The following is an 18,897-nucleotide window of genomic DNA, read 5'->3' as shown; positions in this document are numbered from 1 at the left end:
ATAGAGAATCTGGGTCTACACAGCAGCTCTGCGGCATCCATTTTTAAGTCATTTTTCCATTTTGCCTTTCTGTTTTCCCTGGTGGACTTTGAGCAGAATTAATAAAAAATTGCAGAAAATGTTTGATTAATTTAAAGCAAATGATATGATTTTTCAGAGTATTATGGTGCATGAGGCTTTCGATAAACTTTCAAAGGTTGCGCGTTAGTCTTCAAATGCGCAAACAAAAAATCTGCAGATTTTGTACCCCGCCAGGACACTGGAGAGCAATTCTACCAAATATTTGTGATATTTTTACAAATTGCAAACTATGAATTAGTCGAAAATGTCTGGGTGATGCTAACCATTTTCACATTATTGAGCAAAACCCAAAAATGACAAGGACCGAAAAAAAAGCACAAAAGACATAATGAATTTTAAGCAAAATTAATCATAAAAACTGAATAATGAATGAATGAATGAATGAATGAATTTTTGCTATAATCCAAGATGATATTCTAGTAATGATTGTATCCATCAGATCCAATGCCTATGTGATCTCTGAAAATCTTCCAGATTTGATCTATGTTTGCCTGTTAACAGTGATCAAATATGTGCCTCCTCTTGTTCAATTTTTTTTCACTGAGAAGTGTGAGCATACATTAAGTATTTTCCATATTTCTCTGTGTTTTGTCTTTTCAGAGGTTTTTGTAGTACATTACGTCTTATGTGTCATAGTACACACACCGATATTGACTTTTATCTGTCAAAGCAGATTTCTGTCTTCTTACATGGCCACTTAGCTCACATAGCGGTACTCCGCAAACCTTATGTCAGCCGAGTGTCAACTTAAATCATTGGGTTTGTCCACTTCAGTCCTCTTACATCCAGTGACTGTCCTGGCAGAGAAAACCTGCAAAAATGAGACCGTAAATTGTGCATTACATTCGCTATTTATTTGTTGTGCAGACAATGGTGGTCTATAGGGTGTTGCGTTATAGTCGCAATATTGGAATTGTTTAACATACTGGGGCAAAATTACTAATGCTCTTGTGCCCAGTTATTGGTGGGTAACACGGGTAACAATTGGTGCATATTGCATTCATTTTAGACCTATTTATTCTGTGTTTTAAGTCACTTTTTTGTGGTTCTTAAGACAATGGCATCATGGAAAAGGGAAAAGGCTTAGCTAAAAGAAGTCTTGTTTAAAATGCGCTCACAAATTAGGAGCAAAAGTGTGATGCTAACAAATAGGTGGTGTAAAGCTAGACCAAAGTATCTTATGCTAACAAAAAGGTGGTGTAAAGATAGACCAAAGTATCTTATGCTAACAAAAAGATGGTGGAAAACTAGACCAAAGTATCTTATGCTAACAAAAAGGTGGTGTAAAACTAGACCAAAGTATCTTATGCTAACAAAAAGGTGGTGTAAAGCTAGACCAAAGTATCTTATGCTAACAAAAAGATGGTGTAAAGCTAGACTAAAGTATCTTATGCTAACAAAAAGGCGATGTAAAGCTAGACCAAAGTATCATATGCTAACAAAAAGGTGGAATAAAGCTAGACCAAAGTATCATATGCTAACAAAAAGGTGGTGTAAAGCTAGACCAAAGTACCTTATGCTAACAAAAAGGCGGTGTAAAGCTAGACCAAAGTATCTTATGCTGACAAAAAGGTGGTGTAAAGATAGACCAAAGTATCTTATGCTAACAAAAAGATGGTGTAAAGCTAGACTAAAGTATCTTATGCTAACAAAAAGGCGATGTAAAGCTAGACCAAAGTATCATATGCTAAGAAAAAGGTGGAATAAAGCTAGACCAAAGTATCATATGCTAACAAAAAGGTGGTGTAAAGCTAGACCAAAGTACCTTATGCTAACAAAAAGGCGGTGTAAAGCTAGACCAAAGTATCTTATGCTAACAAAAAGGTGGTGTAAAGATAGACCAAAGTATCTTATGCTAACAAAAAGATGGTGGAAAACTAGACCAAAGTATCTTATGCTAACAAAAAGGTGGTGTAAAGCTAGACCAAAGTATCTTATGCTAACAAAAAGATGGTGTAAAGCTAGACTAAAGTATCTTATGCTAACAAAAAGGCGATGTAAAGCTAGACCAAAGTATCATATGCTAACAAAAAGGTGGAATAAAGCTAGACCAAAGTATCATATGCTAACAAAAAGGTGGTGTAAAGCTAGACCAAAGTATCTTATGCTAACAAAAAGATGGTGGAAAACTAGACTAAAGTATCTTATGCTAACAAAAAGGCGATGTAAAGCTAGACCAAAGTATCATATGCTAACAAAAAGGTGGAATAAAGCTAGACCAAAGTATCATATGCTAACAAAAAGGTGGTGTAAAGCTAGACCAAAGTACCTTATGCTAACAAAAAGGCGGTGTAAAGCTAGACTAAGGTATTATTCGAAGCCACAAATGTATCTTCCAGCATGACCCACTGAGATCAAGTTGGAGCAGTTACAGACTGGCTAGTGTACACAAACCAACTGGCGGAGCTAAACGACTGCCAATCGGTAACCTTTATTGATCGTCAGTCATTTAATATTTTTTCTACACAGGCAGACTGCTGTAAATGAATGAGCGATCTATAATAGGTTACTCAGTGCACATAGGCTGCCACAGTTCTCGGTGGTGCACAGTTCTCAGTGATTCCTGTTTACAGATGGTGGTGCACCACTGAGAACGATGATTTTTTGCGCTGCACATAATATAGTTGCGTTCATGGATGATCGGCAGCATGTTTACACTGAAAGATGATCATGAAACATTGTTCACAAATATCCTACATTGAAAGTTTGCACTGTTTAAATAGCAGACAGGATTACCCGGAATATTGGATAGTAAACCCGCCCCAATATGTATGTCAAATATTCAGAAACATACTAGAAAATCAGTGTATCAAATTCACATGTGGGTTTTTGTATTCATTTTTCAGAGGCGGCTTGGGGATGCTGCAAAAAAAGCCATCAGCAAATTGCAAGTCAGAACCATTAAAAAAGGAGATAAGGTAATAATATTATTTCACCTTACACGTAACAAGTGATTAACTCTGTGCTCTAAGATTTATTCCCATCGTAAAGAAATAGACTCTCGCGTACGCATGTTTTTACCTGACCATGGGTGTATTGACTTCCCAGCCAACGTGACAAACAAGTGTAATTAATAAACGTTAATTGAAATGATCGATTCCGGTTGATGAACCACTGGTTGATGTTGTTGCTAATGTCATGACGTTAGTAGAAGAACAAAATAAATACCAACATTGCTCACCCCTATTATCTTTTATAGGGAACCTGACAGCTGATACATGCTCCCCGACTCACAGGCGGCATGTACCAGGCACTGGCTGCATGAAAGCTGCCCATGAATCGACCGTCAGATTCCTTTTAAAGGGTTTGTCCAATAACTTGCATAGAGCTACAATTCTAATGACTAGTACGGCGCGGTGAGAGGATTTAATAGAAGTTATTTCCTTTCTGGCACTAGTTTGGGATGTTCTGTGGACCAGTAACATTTTCATTGTCTCTAGAGTTTAAAGGGAACCTGTCACCTCCCCGGCGTTTTTAACTAAAAGAGCCAGCCATATTACAAATAAAAAAGCTTTATTCCAACAAGTAAATCTAAAATCATAAGACGTAGGAAAAGACGTAGGAATCTTAGACATACAGTACTTGAGGATGTACCTTTTTAACTTGTTGGAAGAAAGCTTCCTATGTTACTTGGAAGACTCTCTTTTTTCTGGATCTTTGCAGTGCCACACTGGGCAGTGTTGGCTTTCTCTGTGCCACACCGGGCAGGGTTGGCTTTCCCTGTGCCATGCCAGGCAGGGTTGGCTTTCTCTGTGCCACACCGGGCAATGTTGGCTTTCTCTGTGCCATGCCAGGCAGGGTTGGCTTTCTCTGTGCCACGCCAGGCAGGGTTGGCTTTCTCTGTGCCACACCGGGCAGGGTTGGCTTTTTCTGCCATGTCTGGCAGGGTTGGCTTTCTCTGTGCCACACCGGGCAGGGTTGGCTTTCTCTGTGCCATGCCGGGCAGGGTTGGCTTTCTCTGTGCCACACCGGGCAGAGTTGGCTTTCTCTGTGCCATGCCGGGCAGGGTTGGCTTTCTCTGTGCCACACCGGGCAGGGTTGGCTTTCTCTGTGCCATGCCGGGCAGGGTTGGCTTTCTCTGTGCCACACCGGGCAGGGTTGGCTTTCTCTGTGTCATGCCGGGCAGGGTTGGCTTTCTCTGTGCAACACCGGGCAGGGTTGGCTTTCTCTGTGCCATGCCGGGCAGGGTTGGCTTTCTCTGTGCCACAGCGGGCAGGGTTGGCTTTCTCTGTGCCAAGAATTGTAATAGCCTAAACAAGAGTGAGCTGGTTCTCCTATCATTTATGCAGAGTTTATGCCCTGCTACCAATGTATAGCATCGGACATGCTACTGAAATTGCAATTCATTCAACAAAATGATATCAGCATTAAACCCTGTCAAAAATATATATTTCTTATTACAGCTTTCACAGGGATTGTCACCTTGGCCCTAAATGACACATGTGCCTTGTGATGGTATAACGATGAGATGTGACAAGTGCTGGATTGTTCAAAATCTGGATTATAGAATGGTCACTCACTTGTGAGAGTAGAAACTAACTAATTTATAATTATTATATCTTAGGACACTGCACATGAAAAGGTGCAAACAGGGTTTATAGTACATAACATAAGTATAAAACATAAGGTAGACGACAAGTACAGTGACAGAGTAATACATGGGGAGAGAAGACCCTGCCCGCGGGCGATCACAATCTACCATCTAAACACAAGATATATTGCAATATATAAGAACTTCCTGACTCTTACCTATGGTCCATCTTCTATTTATTGGTCTCAGTTCTTGTGTAACTATGGCACCACTTTATTATGAATGTTATTTCTAGTGTCAGAACCCCTTCCCCCATCTTATGGTATATACAAAATTGTCACAGCTTTTTATTCCATTTTAAGAATTCCAGTTTTTATTTTTCATGTTCACCATATGGGATAAATATTTTTAAATGTTATTAGTTTGGGAACAGCAAAACAATATAAATATAATCTTTAGATTTATTAGAATTTGCTATTTACGATTGGGGAAAAGAGGGGTCATATATATAAAGTATATATGTATTTTTTAATTTAATAATTTTATTGTTTTATTACACTTATTAATCCCATTTGGGAACTTTAACCTGTGTTTGCTTGATTTTTCTTATGGGTAAATTTGTATTACTTCTATGGCATTTATGGGTCACATGTATCCCCCCTGTGTAAACATCTCCCCGTATTTACAGTCTGAACACTGTGGCATGCAACATTTCTATTTTCAGTGTATTTTAGTTAAGTTCTTCTGTAAAATCCTCATGAAGTTTAGCTTTTGTCGAGGATCTGATGTGATATTAGTCGTTTTGTTGGGTCTTGTTCTGTATTTCCGAGCAGAGATAGAGGCGTCATCCTTTCTCTCACCTCTCCATATGGATACGCCAGAATGAGCCGCGCATTTCACAAACACTTCTAATTGTTGCTGTCTTTGTTACAGGAGACGGAGCCAGATTTTGATAACTGCGCTGTATGTATTGAAGGATATAAACCTAATGATGTTGTCCGAATCTTGCCGTGCCGGTGAGTTGATGCATTGCTGGCACGTCTTATGCCAGCATGTGCCCTGGAACGCATTCCAAGCTCTGACATGTTTTACGAGCTGAAACCTTGCAGACTTTGTAAATAATAAATTGAGGATGCCGTTTGCTTTAGAACTGTTGCCGACTGAATTGCATGCCATTTATCACTTATCACAGGAAAGCAACTTGGAATCGCAGAAATGACAAACTGCTGCAGCAAATAAGATTTTCATCTCCGTCTGGTCGTAATCTTATTATCCTTTATGCAGTGTTGAATTGAAACATCTATTTGGGGTAATCAATAATAGTCTGTTTGCCACATGTGGAATCGGGAAGGAATTTTCCCTTAATATGGGGCAATGGGCAAATGCATCATTGGATTTTTTTTCCTTCCTCTGGATCAACACGTTAAGTTATAGGTTAAATACAATGGACTCTTGTCTTTTTTTCAACCTTAAAACTATGAAAGATAATTCTAAAGTTGCTTTTTTTATATCTATATAGACTAATATCAGACCACTGCTGACTTACACACTTGAGAAATCTCCGTACAGATATGCCGATTAATTTACAAGTACAGTTGTGCTCAAAAGTTTACATACCCCAGCAGAATTTTTGCTTTCTTGGCCTATTTTCAGATAATATGAATGATTACACCAAAACTTTTTCTCCATTCATGGTTAGTGGCTGGGTGAAGCCATTTATTGTCCAACTATGGTACTGTGTTTTCTCTTTTTAAATCATAATGACAAACCAAAACATCCAAATGACGCTGATCAAAAGTTCACATACCCCATTTCTTAATTCCGTGCATTGCCCCCTCTAACCTCAATGACAGCTTGAAGTCTTTTGTGGTAGTTGTGGATGAGGTTATTTATTTTCTCAGGTGGTAAAGCTGCCCACTATTCTTGGCAAAAAGCCTCCAGTTCCTGTAAATTCCTGGACTGTCAAGGATGAACTGCACGCTTGAGATCTCCCCAGAGTGGCTTAATGATATTGAGGTCAGGAGACTGAGATGTCTGCTCCAGAACCTTCACTTTGTTCTGCTGTAGCCAATGACAGGTCGACTTGGCCTTGTATTTTGGATCGTTGTCATGTTGGAATGTCCAAGTACGTCTTATGCGCAGTTTCCGTGCTGATGATTGCAAATTTGCCTCATGTATTTGCTGAAAACGTGCTCCATTCATCTTTCCTTCTACTTTGACCAAGTTTCCTGTGCCTTTGTAGCTCACACATCCCCAAAACATCAGCAATCCACCTCCATGCTTTACAATAGGAATGGTGTTCCTTTCATCATAGGCCTTGTTGACCTCTCTCCAAATGTAACGTTTATGGTTGTGGCCAAAAAGTTCAATTTTGGCCTCATCACTCCAAATTACCTTGTTCCAGAAGTTTTGAGACTTGTCTCTGCTGTTTTCCATATTGTAGGCGAGATACTTTGTGGCATTTGCGCAGCAATAATAATAATCTTTATTTTTATATAGCGCTAACATATTCTGCAGCGCTTTACAGTTTGCACACATTATCATCGCTGTCCCCGTTGGGGCTCACAATCTAAATTCCCTATCAGTATGTCTTTGGAATGTGGGAGGAAACCGGAGTACCCGGAGGAAACCCACGCAAACACGGAGAGAACATACAAACTCTTTGCAGATGTTGTCCTTAGTGGGGCTTGAACCTAGGACTCCAGCGCTGCAAGGCTGCTGTGCTATCCACTGTGCCACCGTGCTGCCCATAGCAGCAATGGCTTTCTTCTGCCAGCTCGACCATGCAGCCCATATTTTTCAAGTGCCTCCTTATTGTGCATCTTGAAACAGCCACACCGCTACTTTTCAGAGAGTCCAGTATTTCAGCTGATGTTATTTGTGGGTTGTCCTTTGCATCCCGAACAATTTTCCTGGCAGTTGTGGACAAAATTTTTGTTGGTCTACCTGACCATGGATTTGTTTTTACAGAACCCCTGATTATCCATTTGTTAATCACAGTTTGAACGCTGCTGACTGCCATTATCAATTCCTTGGATATCTTTTTGTATCCCTTTCCTGTTTTATACCGTTCAACTACCCATAGATCCATTGACGATTCTTTTGCTTTCCCCATGACACACAATCCAGAAACGTCAGTGGCTGGATGAAAGATGCAAGAGTCTGTCTGGATCCCAGAAACTCACTCAGCTTTTATGCACAAACACTGATTACAAGCAAGCAGGTCACAGGTGAGGATGTTACCTTTAGTAGCCAATCAAATCCATTTGTGTCAACTTCTATGCATGTTATCAGGCCAAAATCACCAGGGTATGTGAACTTTTGATCAGGGTCATTTGGATGTTTTTTGTTGTCATTATGATATAAAAAGAGAAAACACAGTTGTTTAACAATAAATGGCTTCACCCAACCACTGACCATGAGTGGAGAAAAATTTTTGGTGTTATCTTTCATATTTCTCCATCGTCTCATTGGGGGACACAGGACTGTGGGTGTATGCTACTGCCGCCAGGAGGCTGACACTAAGTAGGTATAAAAAAAAAAAGTTAGCTCCTCCTCCATAGTATACACCTTGCCACTGGCCCTGACAGCTCCAGTTTATGCTTAGTGTCCGTAGGAGGCACATCTCTGGGTTTTCCCAGATGTTTTTTTTTTTTTTTTTTTTTCTTCCTCTGAAGATAAGACCGGGGCGACGGACCCTTTTGAAGGGGTCCGATCTCCCCAAACCAAAAACGGGCGAGCACGTGGAGTGTCGCCTCCACGTATCCTCTCCCGCGACGTGGGATTTTTTTGCCGGACTAAGAACCTGACCACCCTGAGGTAACGGAACCCTAGGTTGTACAGGCATTCATTCCTTGTCCGTGCAGCCTCCACTTCATCACCAATGCACGGACTATGGTGTTTAAAGGAGGCAGACGGTCCCTCTCCTCGCCTTCTGAAGGGTGTAAGGAGTTAGGGTGCCTGCACCGTCTTTTAATATTTATATATGTATATATATTTATATGTGGATTTTTTTTGTCTAACCTCATGCGCTGTCAGAGGGCTGCACAGGGGGGGCTCCTGCTTCATCGCGCGTTCTGCTGGTACTGCACAGGTGGCGACTATTATCCGGCGCTGTGCTGGGTTCCAGCGTTATTCCCCACAAGCAAACTTCAGCAGGGGCAAGGGCGGAAGTCCCGCCCTTTTTTTCGGCGGTTTCCTGTTCTCTAGGCAGCCTGAGGCATTATGGATCTTGTAGTCTGAGCATGGGAGGAAGTCCCGCCCCTTTTTCGGCGGCTTCCGGTTTTCTGTACGGCCTGTGGCATTATGGGTCTTGTAGTCTGGGGGAAGTCCCGCCTCCATCGGCGGCGGTTTACTTCCGGTTTCGAGCACCCAGCTTTCCCGGGAGAGCAGGGGAAGGAGTAAAATCTAGTTCCCTGCTTCGGCCTAAACTGGGTCCATGCGCGGTAACTCCTCCCACTTTTTCAGGCATCTGCCCTGTAATTTAGTTTATATGTGTGATTTGCACAGGAGACATGGTTCAGTGTTGGAGAGCATACGGGGACACAGGACTGGGGTAAGTGCTACTTCCCTCAGCCTGACAACAGTATTTGTTCTAGACCTAGTAGCTCATAAGGAGATACGGAGCATAGCGGCTTTAGAGTCATCATGTCTAGAAACCCTAAGACTCACTCAGTTCTGTATTCCTCATGCATTACCTGTCGGTCTGCTTTTCCGCATGCGCAAAGTAACCATCTCTGTGAGGCTTGTGATTCCGAGCGCGTGCAGGAGCCCCCGTCTGCTACCCTGTCTGTTACCCCGCCGGCTATCCTGCCGTGTGTGCCTGTACCTGGGTCGGCAGTGTCTCCCCCTGAGTGGGTCATATCATTAACGCAGTCTATGGCGTCTCTAACAAAGGCGGTTGAGTCCCTTCAAGCCCCTGTCAGGGACATTCATCCGCCTGTTTTGGTAAGATCCTCCGATTTTCAGGATCCTCCGGCCTGCAGGGGCCGTACTCCCTCTAGGCAGACACAGGGGAAACAATCCCACACAGTATCTCCCGGTCCGTCAGGTGCATCAGCATCTTTGAATCCCGTCTCTCGATCTCCCTCTCCTGCGGAATTGAGTGAACACGGTTCGGACTATGACTCAGAGGGGTCTTTTGATTTAGAAGCTCCTGGTTATCAGGAATCTGTTGACAGTCTCATTGAGGCCGTTAACCAGACTTTGGGAGTAGAGGATGTGGCCACCTTACCTTCTGGTCATAAGGTGTCCTTTAAGAAATTCAAGCAACCTCATAAGGTGTTTTCTACTCATCCTGAGTTTGAGGATTTAGTCCAAGGTCACATGGAGCGACCAGATAAACGTTTCTTAGGCCAGAAGGCCCTAGGTGCAAGGTATCCTTTCGCTCCAGAGCTTTGTATAAAGTGGGCAGAATCCCCTTCAGTGGATCCTCCCGTGTCCCGTTTGGCCTATAGTACGTTGCTGTCTCTTCCTAATGGGTCGTCTATTAAGGATCCGACTGATCGGCTCCTAGAGAGTCTAGCTCGGTCTCTGTTTGAGGCTTCAGGGTCAGCCCTCGCGCCGTCTTTTGCGGCCACATGGGTTGCCAAAGCTATGATAGCTTGGTCAGAGTCCGTAACTAAGGCTCTTCAGGATAAGGGGTTTCCTGTAGAGGTGATTTAGATGTCAAATCCGATATCTTTAGCAGGAAATTATCTGATTAATGCATCCTTGGATGCGGCAAATTGTTAAGCATTGGCTGCGGCAAATGCTATTGCTATCAGAAGGGCCCTATGGCTAAGAAATTGGCGGGCGGACTCTACTTCAAAAAAGTCCCTTACATCCCTCCCTTATCAAGGTGTCCGTCTTTTTGGCGAAAAATTGGATCAGCTTATATCTGATACCACGGGAGGTAAAAGTAATTTCCTTCCTCAACAAAAGGTTAAGCAACCTTTTCGTCGCCAATTTCAAGCAAGATTTAAATCCTTTCGTAACTCCCGGTGGTCTGCGGCACCAAGCGCAGGTCCCCCAAGTCGGCCTGTCCAAGACAGGGAGCACCAGGTCTCCTATAGGGCCAATCCATTGGCAAGAATGCGGTATCAACCGTCAAGATCTAGGGGATCTAGATATCCTCGATCTTCGGCTAAATGACTGGAGGCAGCCTCTCGTCGCTTCCAACAGGGTAGGCGGTCGCCTACTACTGTTCCATCAGTCCTGGCTGTCAGTTGTTCACGACAGATGGGTAAGAGACCTGGTGGTTTCAGGGTACAAAATAGAGTTTTCCTATCTCCCTACAGGCCGTTTTTTTCCGTCCAGTCTTCCCAGTTCAAAAACCCATCTAAGAGCTTTATTCAGAGCAGTCGAGTCTCTTCAGTCCAACGGGGTCATTGTCCCTGTTTCAAAGGAAGAAAGGTTCAAAGGGTTTTATTCAAATCTGTTTACGGTTCCCAAAAAGAATGGGACCGTGAGACCCATTCTGGACCTAAAGTGTCTAAACAAATTCATCAGCACTCGTCGCTTCCGTATGGAATCTCTCCGCTCGGTCATTGCGGCTATGGAAAGGGGAGAATTCCTGGCTTCCATAGATATTCAAGACGCCTATCTGCACGTTCCTATATTTCTTCCTCATCAAAAATTTCTACGGTTTTCCATAGGCGAGCGACACTTCCAATTCACTGCATTACCTTTCGGGCTTGCCACTGCTCCCAGGGTGTTCACGAAGGTGATGACAACAGTGGTGTCAATCCTGCACTCTCGAGGCATAGTCATTCTGTCTTACTTAGACGATCTCTTAGTCAAAGGATCAACTTTTCAGGCATGCAGGGACAATGTCAACATCTCTTTGGACACCCTAGCTCGTCTAGGGTGGCTGGTCAATTTAAAGAAGTCATCTCTAGTACCATCTCGGAAGATCTCTTTTTTAGGGATGCTCTTCGACACCTCTCGGGGGCTAACTATTTTACCCCAGGACAAGGTGCTTTGTCTCCGGCAGGAGGTAAAAATTCTTCGGCAGCCGAGTTTCCATTCAATCCGGTTCTGCATGAAGGTCTTGGGCAGGATGGTAGCAGCTATAGAAGCGGTTCCATTCGCCCAATTCCATCTTCGTCCACTCCAACAGGCACTTCTGTCAGCCTGGGACAGGAGTCCTTTGTCTCTCAACCTCAGGTGTCGTCTGTCTCCTGGGGTCAGGCAATCCCTGATATGGTGGATGAGGAGTTCCTCCCTACTTCAGGGGAAAGCCTTTCCTCCAGTTCATTGGCTGGTAGTCACTACGGACGCCAGTCTTCTCGGTTGGGGAGCAGTGTTTCTCCAGCACACGGCTCAGGGTCGTTGGTCCCCAAGGGAATCAACCCTTCCAATCAATCTGTTGGAGATAAGGGCAATTTGGCTGGCCTTGCAGCACTTTCACCATCTTCTGGCGGGTCGCCCGGTGCGGATCCAATCGGACAATGCCACGGCCGTGGCCTACGTAAATCATCAGGGGGGCACTCGCAGCAGATCAGCCATGCGCGAGGTAGGGCAAGTCCTCCACTGGGCCGAGAACAATCACTCTGTGATCTTGGCAGTTTACATCCCGGGCAAGGAGAACTGGGCAGCGGACTTTCTGAGCCGACAGGGTCTTGCGCCCGGGGAATGGTCTCTTCACCCCGATGTTTTTCGGCAGATATGTCTACGCTGGGGAATCCCGGACGTGGATCTAATGGCGACCGGGTCGAATACCAAAGTACCCAGGTTCGTTGCACGGTTTCGAGATCCAGGAGCAATTGCCGTAGACGCACTAGTCCTATCTTGGAACCAATTTCGTCTTCCATATCTGTTTCCCCCTCTGGCGCTGCTTCCAAAGGTCGTCAGGAAGATCAAGTTAGAGGGAGTTCCAGCAATTCTAGTCGCCCCAGATTGGCCTCGGAGGTCATGGTACGCAGACCTAGTTCAGCTGATCGTCGGGGTTCCTTGGCAGCTACCAATGCAGCCAGATCTTCTGTTGCAGGGGCCGATATTCCACCAGAACTTAGAGGCCCTGCGTTTCACGGCTTGGCCGTTGAATCTTGGATTCTGACCCAGGCCAGTTTTTCTCAGAAAGTAGCCTCAACTATGGTTAATGCTCGAAAGACAGCTTCAGCACGCATTTACCACCACACCTGGAAAGTCTTTCTCTCATGGTGCAGGAAGAAGGGTCTTCCTCCTCTTCGGTTTTCCATTCCTAATGTCCTAGCTTTTCTCCAATCTGGTCTAGACTCAGGTCTCGCTCCAAGTACCCTTAGGAGGCAAATATCAGCCTTATCGGTTCTTTTCCAGCGCAGGATCGCTACCAATCTGCAAGTAAAAACTTTTTTGCAGGGAGTCTCTCTCATATAGTCCCTCCTTACAAAGCTCCGATAGAAGCTTGGGACCTTAATTTGGTCTTGAGTGCTCTTCAGGAACCTCCATTTGAGCCCCTCCAAGACGTTCCTTTAAGGTACCTTTCTTGGAAGGTTTTGTTTCTGGTAGCTATAACTTCCATTAGGCGGGTATCGGAATTAGCGGCCTTGTCCTGTCAGGCGCCGTTTCTACAATTTCATCAGGATAAGGTGGTGCTGAGACCAGCTCCTTCCTTTCTGCCAAAAGTAGTCTCCTCATTCCACATTAATGAGGACATTGTTTTGCCTTCTTTTTGTCCTGCGCCTACACACCGGGTGGAAAAAGCTCTCCATACTCTAGATTTGGTGAGAGCTCTGAGAAGATACATTTCTCGGACCGCTTCTTTTCGAAAGACGGATGTTCTGTTCGTTCTTCCTGCGGGTCATAAAAAGGGATTCGCAGCCTCTAGATCGACCTTAGCCAGATGGATAAGAACCACTATTCAGGAGGCCTACCGTATCAAGGGTGCAGCCATCCCGGCTGGGATCAGGGCACACTCTACTCGGGCGGTAGGGGCTTCCTGGGCGCTTCGGCACCAAGCTTCAGCAGAGCAGGTTTGCAAAGCGGCCACTTGGTCCAGCCTGCACACTTTCTCTAAACATTATAATATCCACACTCAGGCCTCTGCTGATGCAAGTTTGGGAAGGAAAATTCTTCAGGCTGCGGTATAACACCTATAGGCGGTAAGTGCCTAGGGGTTTTCTTCCAGTGAGTATTCTTCCCACCCTGGGACTGCTTTGGGACATCCCACAGTCCTGTGTCCCCCAATGAGACGATGGAGAAACAGGGATTTTTGTGTTACTCACCGTAAAATCCTTTTCTCCGAGTCGTTCATTGGGGGACACAGCTCCCTCCCTATTCATTTTATTTGTCTATGGGGTTGTTCAGACTGTAGTATTATTCTAGACATGTTGTCTTTGCTCTAATGCTGTTTTGTTTTCTCTATCTCCTACTGCTTGTGCACCAAACTGGAGCTGTCAGGGCCAGTGGCAAGGTGTATACTATGGAGGAGGAGCTAACTTTTTTTTTTTTATACCTACTTAGTGTCAGCCTCCTGGCGGCAGTAGCATACACCCACAGTCCTGTGTCCCCCAATGAATGACTCGGAGAAAAGGATTTTACGGTGAGTAACACAAAAATCCCTGTTTTCCGGAAAAAAAAGGGCAAGAAAGCAAAAATTCTGCTGTGGTATATAATCTTTTGAGCACAACTGTATATGCTAATAAGCTGTCATTGTGGCATGTGTTCGTCCAGGATAAACCAGAATCCTGCAACCAACTACACCGAAAAAAAAGTTATCATTTGTTAAATTCAAAAAGCTTGTTTGTTCTTTACCATAGAGCATGGCATACTGTTTTTAAGTTATGGTAGTCTATGGTGGCAATGAACACCAAACGATATATATATACAGGTCCTTCTCAAGAAATTAGCATATAGTGTTAAATTTCATTATTTACCATAATGTAATGATTACAATTAAACTTTCATATATTATAGATTCATTATCCACCAACTGAAATTTGTCAGGTCTTTTATTGTTTTAATACTGATGATTTTGGCATACAACTCCTGATAACCCAAAAAACCTGTCTCAATAAATTAGCATATCAAGAAAAGGTTCTCTAAACGACCTATTACCCTAATCTTCTGAATCAACTAATTAACTCTAAACACATGCAAAAGATACCTGAGGCTTTTATAAACTCCCTGCCTGGTTCATTACTCAAAACCCCCATCATGGGTAAGACTAGCGACCTGACAGATGTCAAGAAGGCCATCATTGACACCCTCAAGCAAGAGGGTAAGACCCAGAAAGAAATTTCTCAACAAATAGGCTGTTCCCAGAGTGCTGTATCAAGGCACCTCAATGGTAAGTCTGTTGGAAGGAAACAATGTGGCAGAAAACGCTGTACAACGAGAAGAGGAGACCGGACCCTGAGGAAGATTGTGGAGAAGGACCGATTCCAGACCTTGGGGAACCTGAGGAAGCAGTGGACTCAGTCTGGTGTGGAAACATCCAGAGCCACCGTGCACAGGCGTGTGCAGGAAATGGGCTACAGGTGCCGCATTCCCCAGGTAAAGCCACTTTTGAACCATAAACAGCGGCAGAGGCGCCTGACCGGGGCTACAGAGAAGCAGCACTGGACTGTTGCTAAGTGGTCCCAAGTCCTTTTTTCTGATGAAAGCAAATTTTGCATGTCATTCGGAAATCAAGGTGCCAGAGTCTGGAGGAAGACTGGGGAGAAGGAAATGCCAAAATGCCTGAAGTCCAGTGTCAAGTACCCACAGTCAGTGATGGTGTGGGGTGCCATGTCAGCTGCTGGTGTTGGTCCACTGTGTTTCATCAAGGGCAGGGTCAATGCAGCTAGCTATCAGGAGATTTTGGAGCACTTCATGCTTCCATCGGCTGAAATGCTTTATGGAGATGAAGATTTCATTTTTCAGCACGACCTGGCACCTGCTCACAGTGCCAAAACCACTGGTAGATGGTTTACTGACCATGGTATTACTGTGCTCAATTGGCCTGCCAACTCTCCTGACCTGAACCCCATAGAGAATCTGTGGGATATTGTGAAGAGAAAGTTGAGAGACGCAAGACCCAACACTCTGGATGAGCTTAAGGCCGCTATTGAAGCATCCTGGGCCTCCATAACATCTCAGCAGTGTCACAGGCTGATTGCCTCCATGCCACGCCGCATTGAAGCAGTCATTTCTGCCAAAGGATTCCCGACCAAGTATTGAGTGCATAACTGAACATTATTATTTGATGGTTTTTTTTGTTTGTTATTAAAAAACACTTTTATTTGATTGGATGGGTGAAATATGCTAATTTATTGAGACAGGTTTTTTGGGTTATCAGGAGTTGTATGCCAAAATCATCAGTATTAAAACAATAAAAGACCTGACAAATTTCAGTTGGTGGATAATGAATCTATAATATATGAAAGTTTAATTGTAATCATTACATTATGGTAAATAATGAAATTTAACACTATATGCTAATTTTTTGAGAAGGACCTGTATGTAATCTTTGCAGCCCTCTTTTTCAGATCATTTACTACTTTCTCAATTCTCAGAGGTGAACCATGCTTGTTAAAAATAAAAAAGAAGCAGTTCTCACTTCAGAATTCACCCCAAAGCTTCTTTTTCAGAATTGCTGCTCCAATAATCTCCTTTTTGCCGAATGGGCATTACTTCATGACCACCAGTCACCTGGCCATGCAGCTCATTAGTGGCCTCAACTGCCGGTGACTGGTGGTCCGCTCATCATCTCTTTTGGGCCAGTGGAGATGTAGTGGGGGGTGAATTCCAGGTGTGAGTATGGTTCTTTTTTGTTTCATTTACAAGTATGGCTTCTCTCTGTGAGGTTTCAAAGGAGACAAAGCACCTTGTGTTCCCGTACGGTCAGCGGGCGCGTCAAAACGACGCATCCGCATGTCCTGCATACCCAATCTTAAAGATAGGTACGCAAGACGCATGCAGAAGTAGGTGGACCTAAAGGAAGAAGTGCAGACGTGGGCAGAGCTTCAGGGAGGAAGTATGCAGCTGTCTGCAAAACCCCAGCAAGCAAGTGTGAACGTAGCCTTACTGCGGGCTCTCCAGCCAAACCTATAGTAACCAGTGTTGCACAGGTGGCGTCTTATACTCAGTCCAGAAATCTCCTTACTGAGAATGTCCGTGATGTGGAAGCTCCGGATTGGCCTGCGGGCGATGTCACGGCCGGCTGGGCATGCGTTTTTGAGGTGGAGCCTTATGTTTGAAAGGCTCTCAGAGGTGCACGCCTTGGCACTAGTATCATTTATGTGTGGCAGTTGCCAGTGGATACTCTACCACTCTGTCTACGTGTGTTGTGTGTCTGTCTAGCCTTGGGATTGTACACATAGGCAGGCAGCTAGCGTCGGGGGGGGGGGCAATTAGCCGTTGGCTTGGCATCTGGTGCATACATGTGTGCGGTTAGCACAGTAGAGTTCCAGAGCAAGCACAACCCTAGTTAGGGTATTATACAGAGCATCTGTTCCATTTCTGTGTGTGAGTGACACAGCTTAGTCACAGAGCATCTCTTCCGTTTCTGTGTGCGAGTGACAAAGCTCAGTTGCAGAGTATCTCTTTTGTGTCTTTGTGCGAGTGACACAGCTCAGTTACAGACCATCTTTCGTTTCGGTGTGCGAGTGACACAGCTCAGTTGCACAGCATTCTGTTTCGTTTCTGTGGGCAAGTTCAGTTCATGTGCTGTTCGCACTGAGTGGCGTTCAACCCAGTGTGTACGCTCGCCATGTATTCCGTCATTATTCACTAGCAGCAGTTTAACATCTCTGCACGGTGGACACCGGGTTGCGATTGCACTTTATTATTATATTTATTTAGTGCAATCCGCCAACCCTAACAGTATACTTTCGCCAGAGTCTGGCTAGCAATGATGGACAAGCAGCGTCTCCAGCGCTACATCCAGCAGCTGGAGGACAGTTTGAGCGGGCGACCTCTGCTGTAGCTCCTGTTCTGTCTTGTTCACATTTCCCGCTTCCCGATAAATTCTCTGGGGACAGCAATTCTTGCAGGGGATTCGTGAACTACTGCTCAATCCAGCTGGAGTTACTGACCTCACGTTTCTCTTCTGAGCGAGCTAAGGGGGGATTTGAGGTGTCTCTGTTGACGGACAGAGCACTGGATTCGGCTACGCCACTGTGGGAGCGTAAAGACCAAGAGGTCCGGAGCACCTCCCGTTTTTTGGGTGCCCTAAAAGATGTATTTTTGGGGCCACAAGTAACCCATGATACCGCACTTCAACGTCTGGCTCTAACTCAGGGTTCTTCCTTGGTTAGTCAATTTGCCATCTAATTCCGTACTCTGGCTTGAGAGTTGGAGTGGCCTGATAAGGTCCCAATTCCTATTTTTTTTGGAGGGGTTTAGCAGATCATGTCAGGGATGCTTTGGCCACTAGGGAGATTCCCACTACTCTGGTGGAATTAATATCTGTGTCCACGTGCATAAATCTCCGGCATGCTGAGCTGGGGTTGGAGCGAGCTCAGAGTAGATCTGGGATTCGGTTGTTTTCAAACTTCGCCCATCCCATGGTTCCTCCATCTCAGGTTGATGACCCTGTAGAGCCCATGGATGTCTCTGAAGCGGAATCAAACACCCGCTCTGTATATCCACAACCGACTTGTTTTGCCTGCAGGCAAACCGGCCATTTTGCCAATAAAGGCCCCGAGCATCAGAGCGAGTCACAGCGTCTACTGGCTTTGGGGAGAGGCTCACTAGTTTTTGTGGATGTGTCTCCTAAATTAGCCTTTGGGGTTTCTTTGTTTGTGTCGACTACTCTCAATACTGAGGCTTACATGGACTTTGGGTCTAAGGGCAATTTCATGTCAGCTACCTTCGCCCAACAGCACGCAATACCACTAGTGAGACTCACTAAGCCAATGTCTATTTGGGTAGCTAATGGGTCCGTTTTACCAACCCCGATTTCCCATCAGACAATACCTCTTAGGGCAGAGACACACTGCCGTATTTCTCGTGCGATAATCGCATCACACTGGCTGGCACCTTTTCTGACCTGAGCAAGACAGCATGATGGATTACTATGCAGCTGTCAGGCACAGGTCAGGAGAGCAGACAGCCAGTACAAGTTTTACGATGCAATTCTCGCAGGAGAAATACGGCAGTGTTTCTCTGCCCTTACTCTCACTATATCTCCAAAACATCAGGAGATAGTCTCTTTTCTGGTTATCTCTGAGGGTATGGATGAGATACTTCTGGGTATGTCTTGGCTGTGCTTCCATTTTCCCCAGATTGATTGGGCAACAAGGAGCATACAGAAATGGGGCAGTTTCTGTGAGAGTCTGTGTCTTAAGCCCAGGTGCCCCCAGGTGAAATCTATGTACTATCTAATCTTCAGTAAGAGGGTC

General features: G+C 44.6%; 1 protein-coding gene across 1 annotated transcript in view; it reads left to right on the top strand.

Annotated features, from left to right (window-relative positions):
• RNF150 (ring finger protein 150) overlaps positions 1–18,897 on the top strand; it is a 261,021-nt gene that overhangs the window by 195,445 nt on the left and 46,679 nt on the right. Inside the window, exons 3-4 of the mRNA XM_069743985.1 lie at positions 2,928–2,999; positions 5,546–5,628. Coding sequence (XP_069600086.1) covers positions 2,928–2,999; positions 5,546–5,628 — 155 coding nt within the window. The remainder of the gene's footprint in view (positions 1–2,927; positions 3,000–5,545; positions 5,629–18,897) is intronic.

Source organism: Ranitomeya imitator, chromosome 1 (genome assembly GCF_032444005.1).
Source record: "Ranitomeya imitator isolate aRanImi1 chromosome 1, aRanImi1.pri, whole genome shotgun sequence".
In the NCBI taxonomy this organism is placed as follows: domain Eukaryota; kingdom Metazoa; phylum Chordata; class Amphibia; order Anura; family Dendrobatidae; genus Ranitomeya; species Ranitomeya imitator.
The sequence above is the reverse complement of the archived record's forward strand: the minus strand, read 5'-3'. Positions and strand labels throughout refer to the sequence as shown.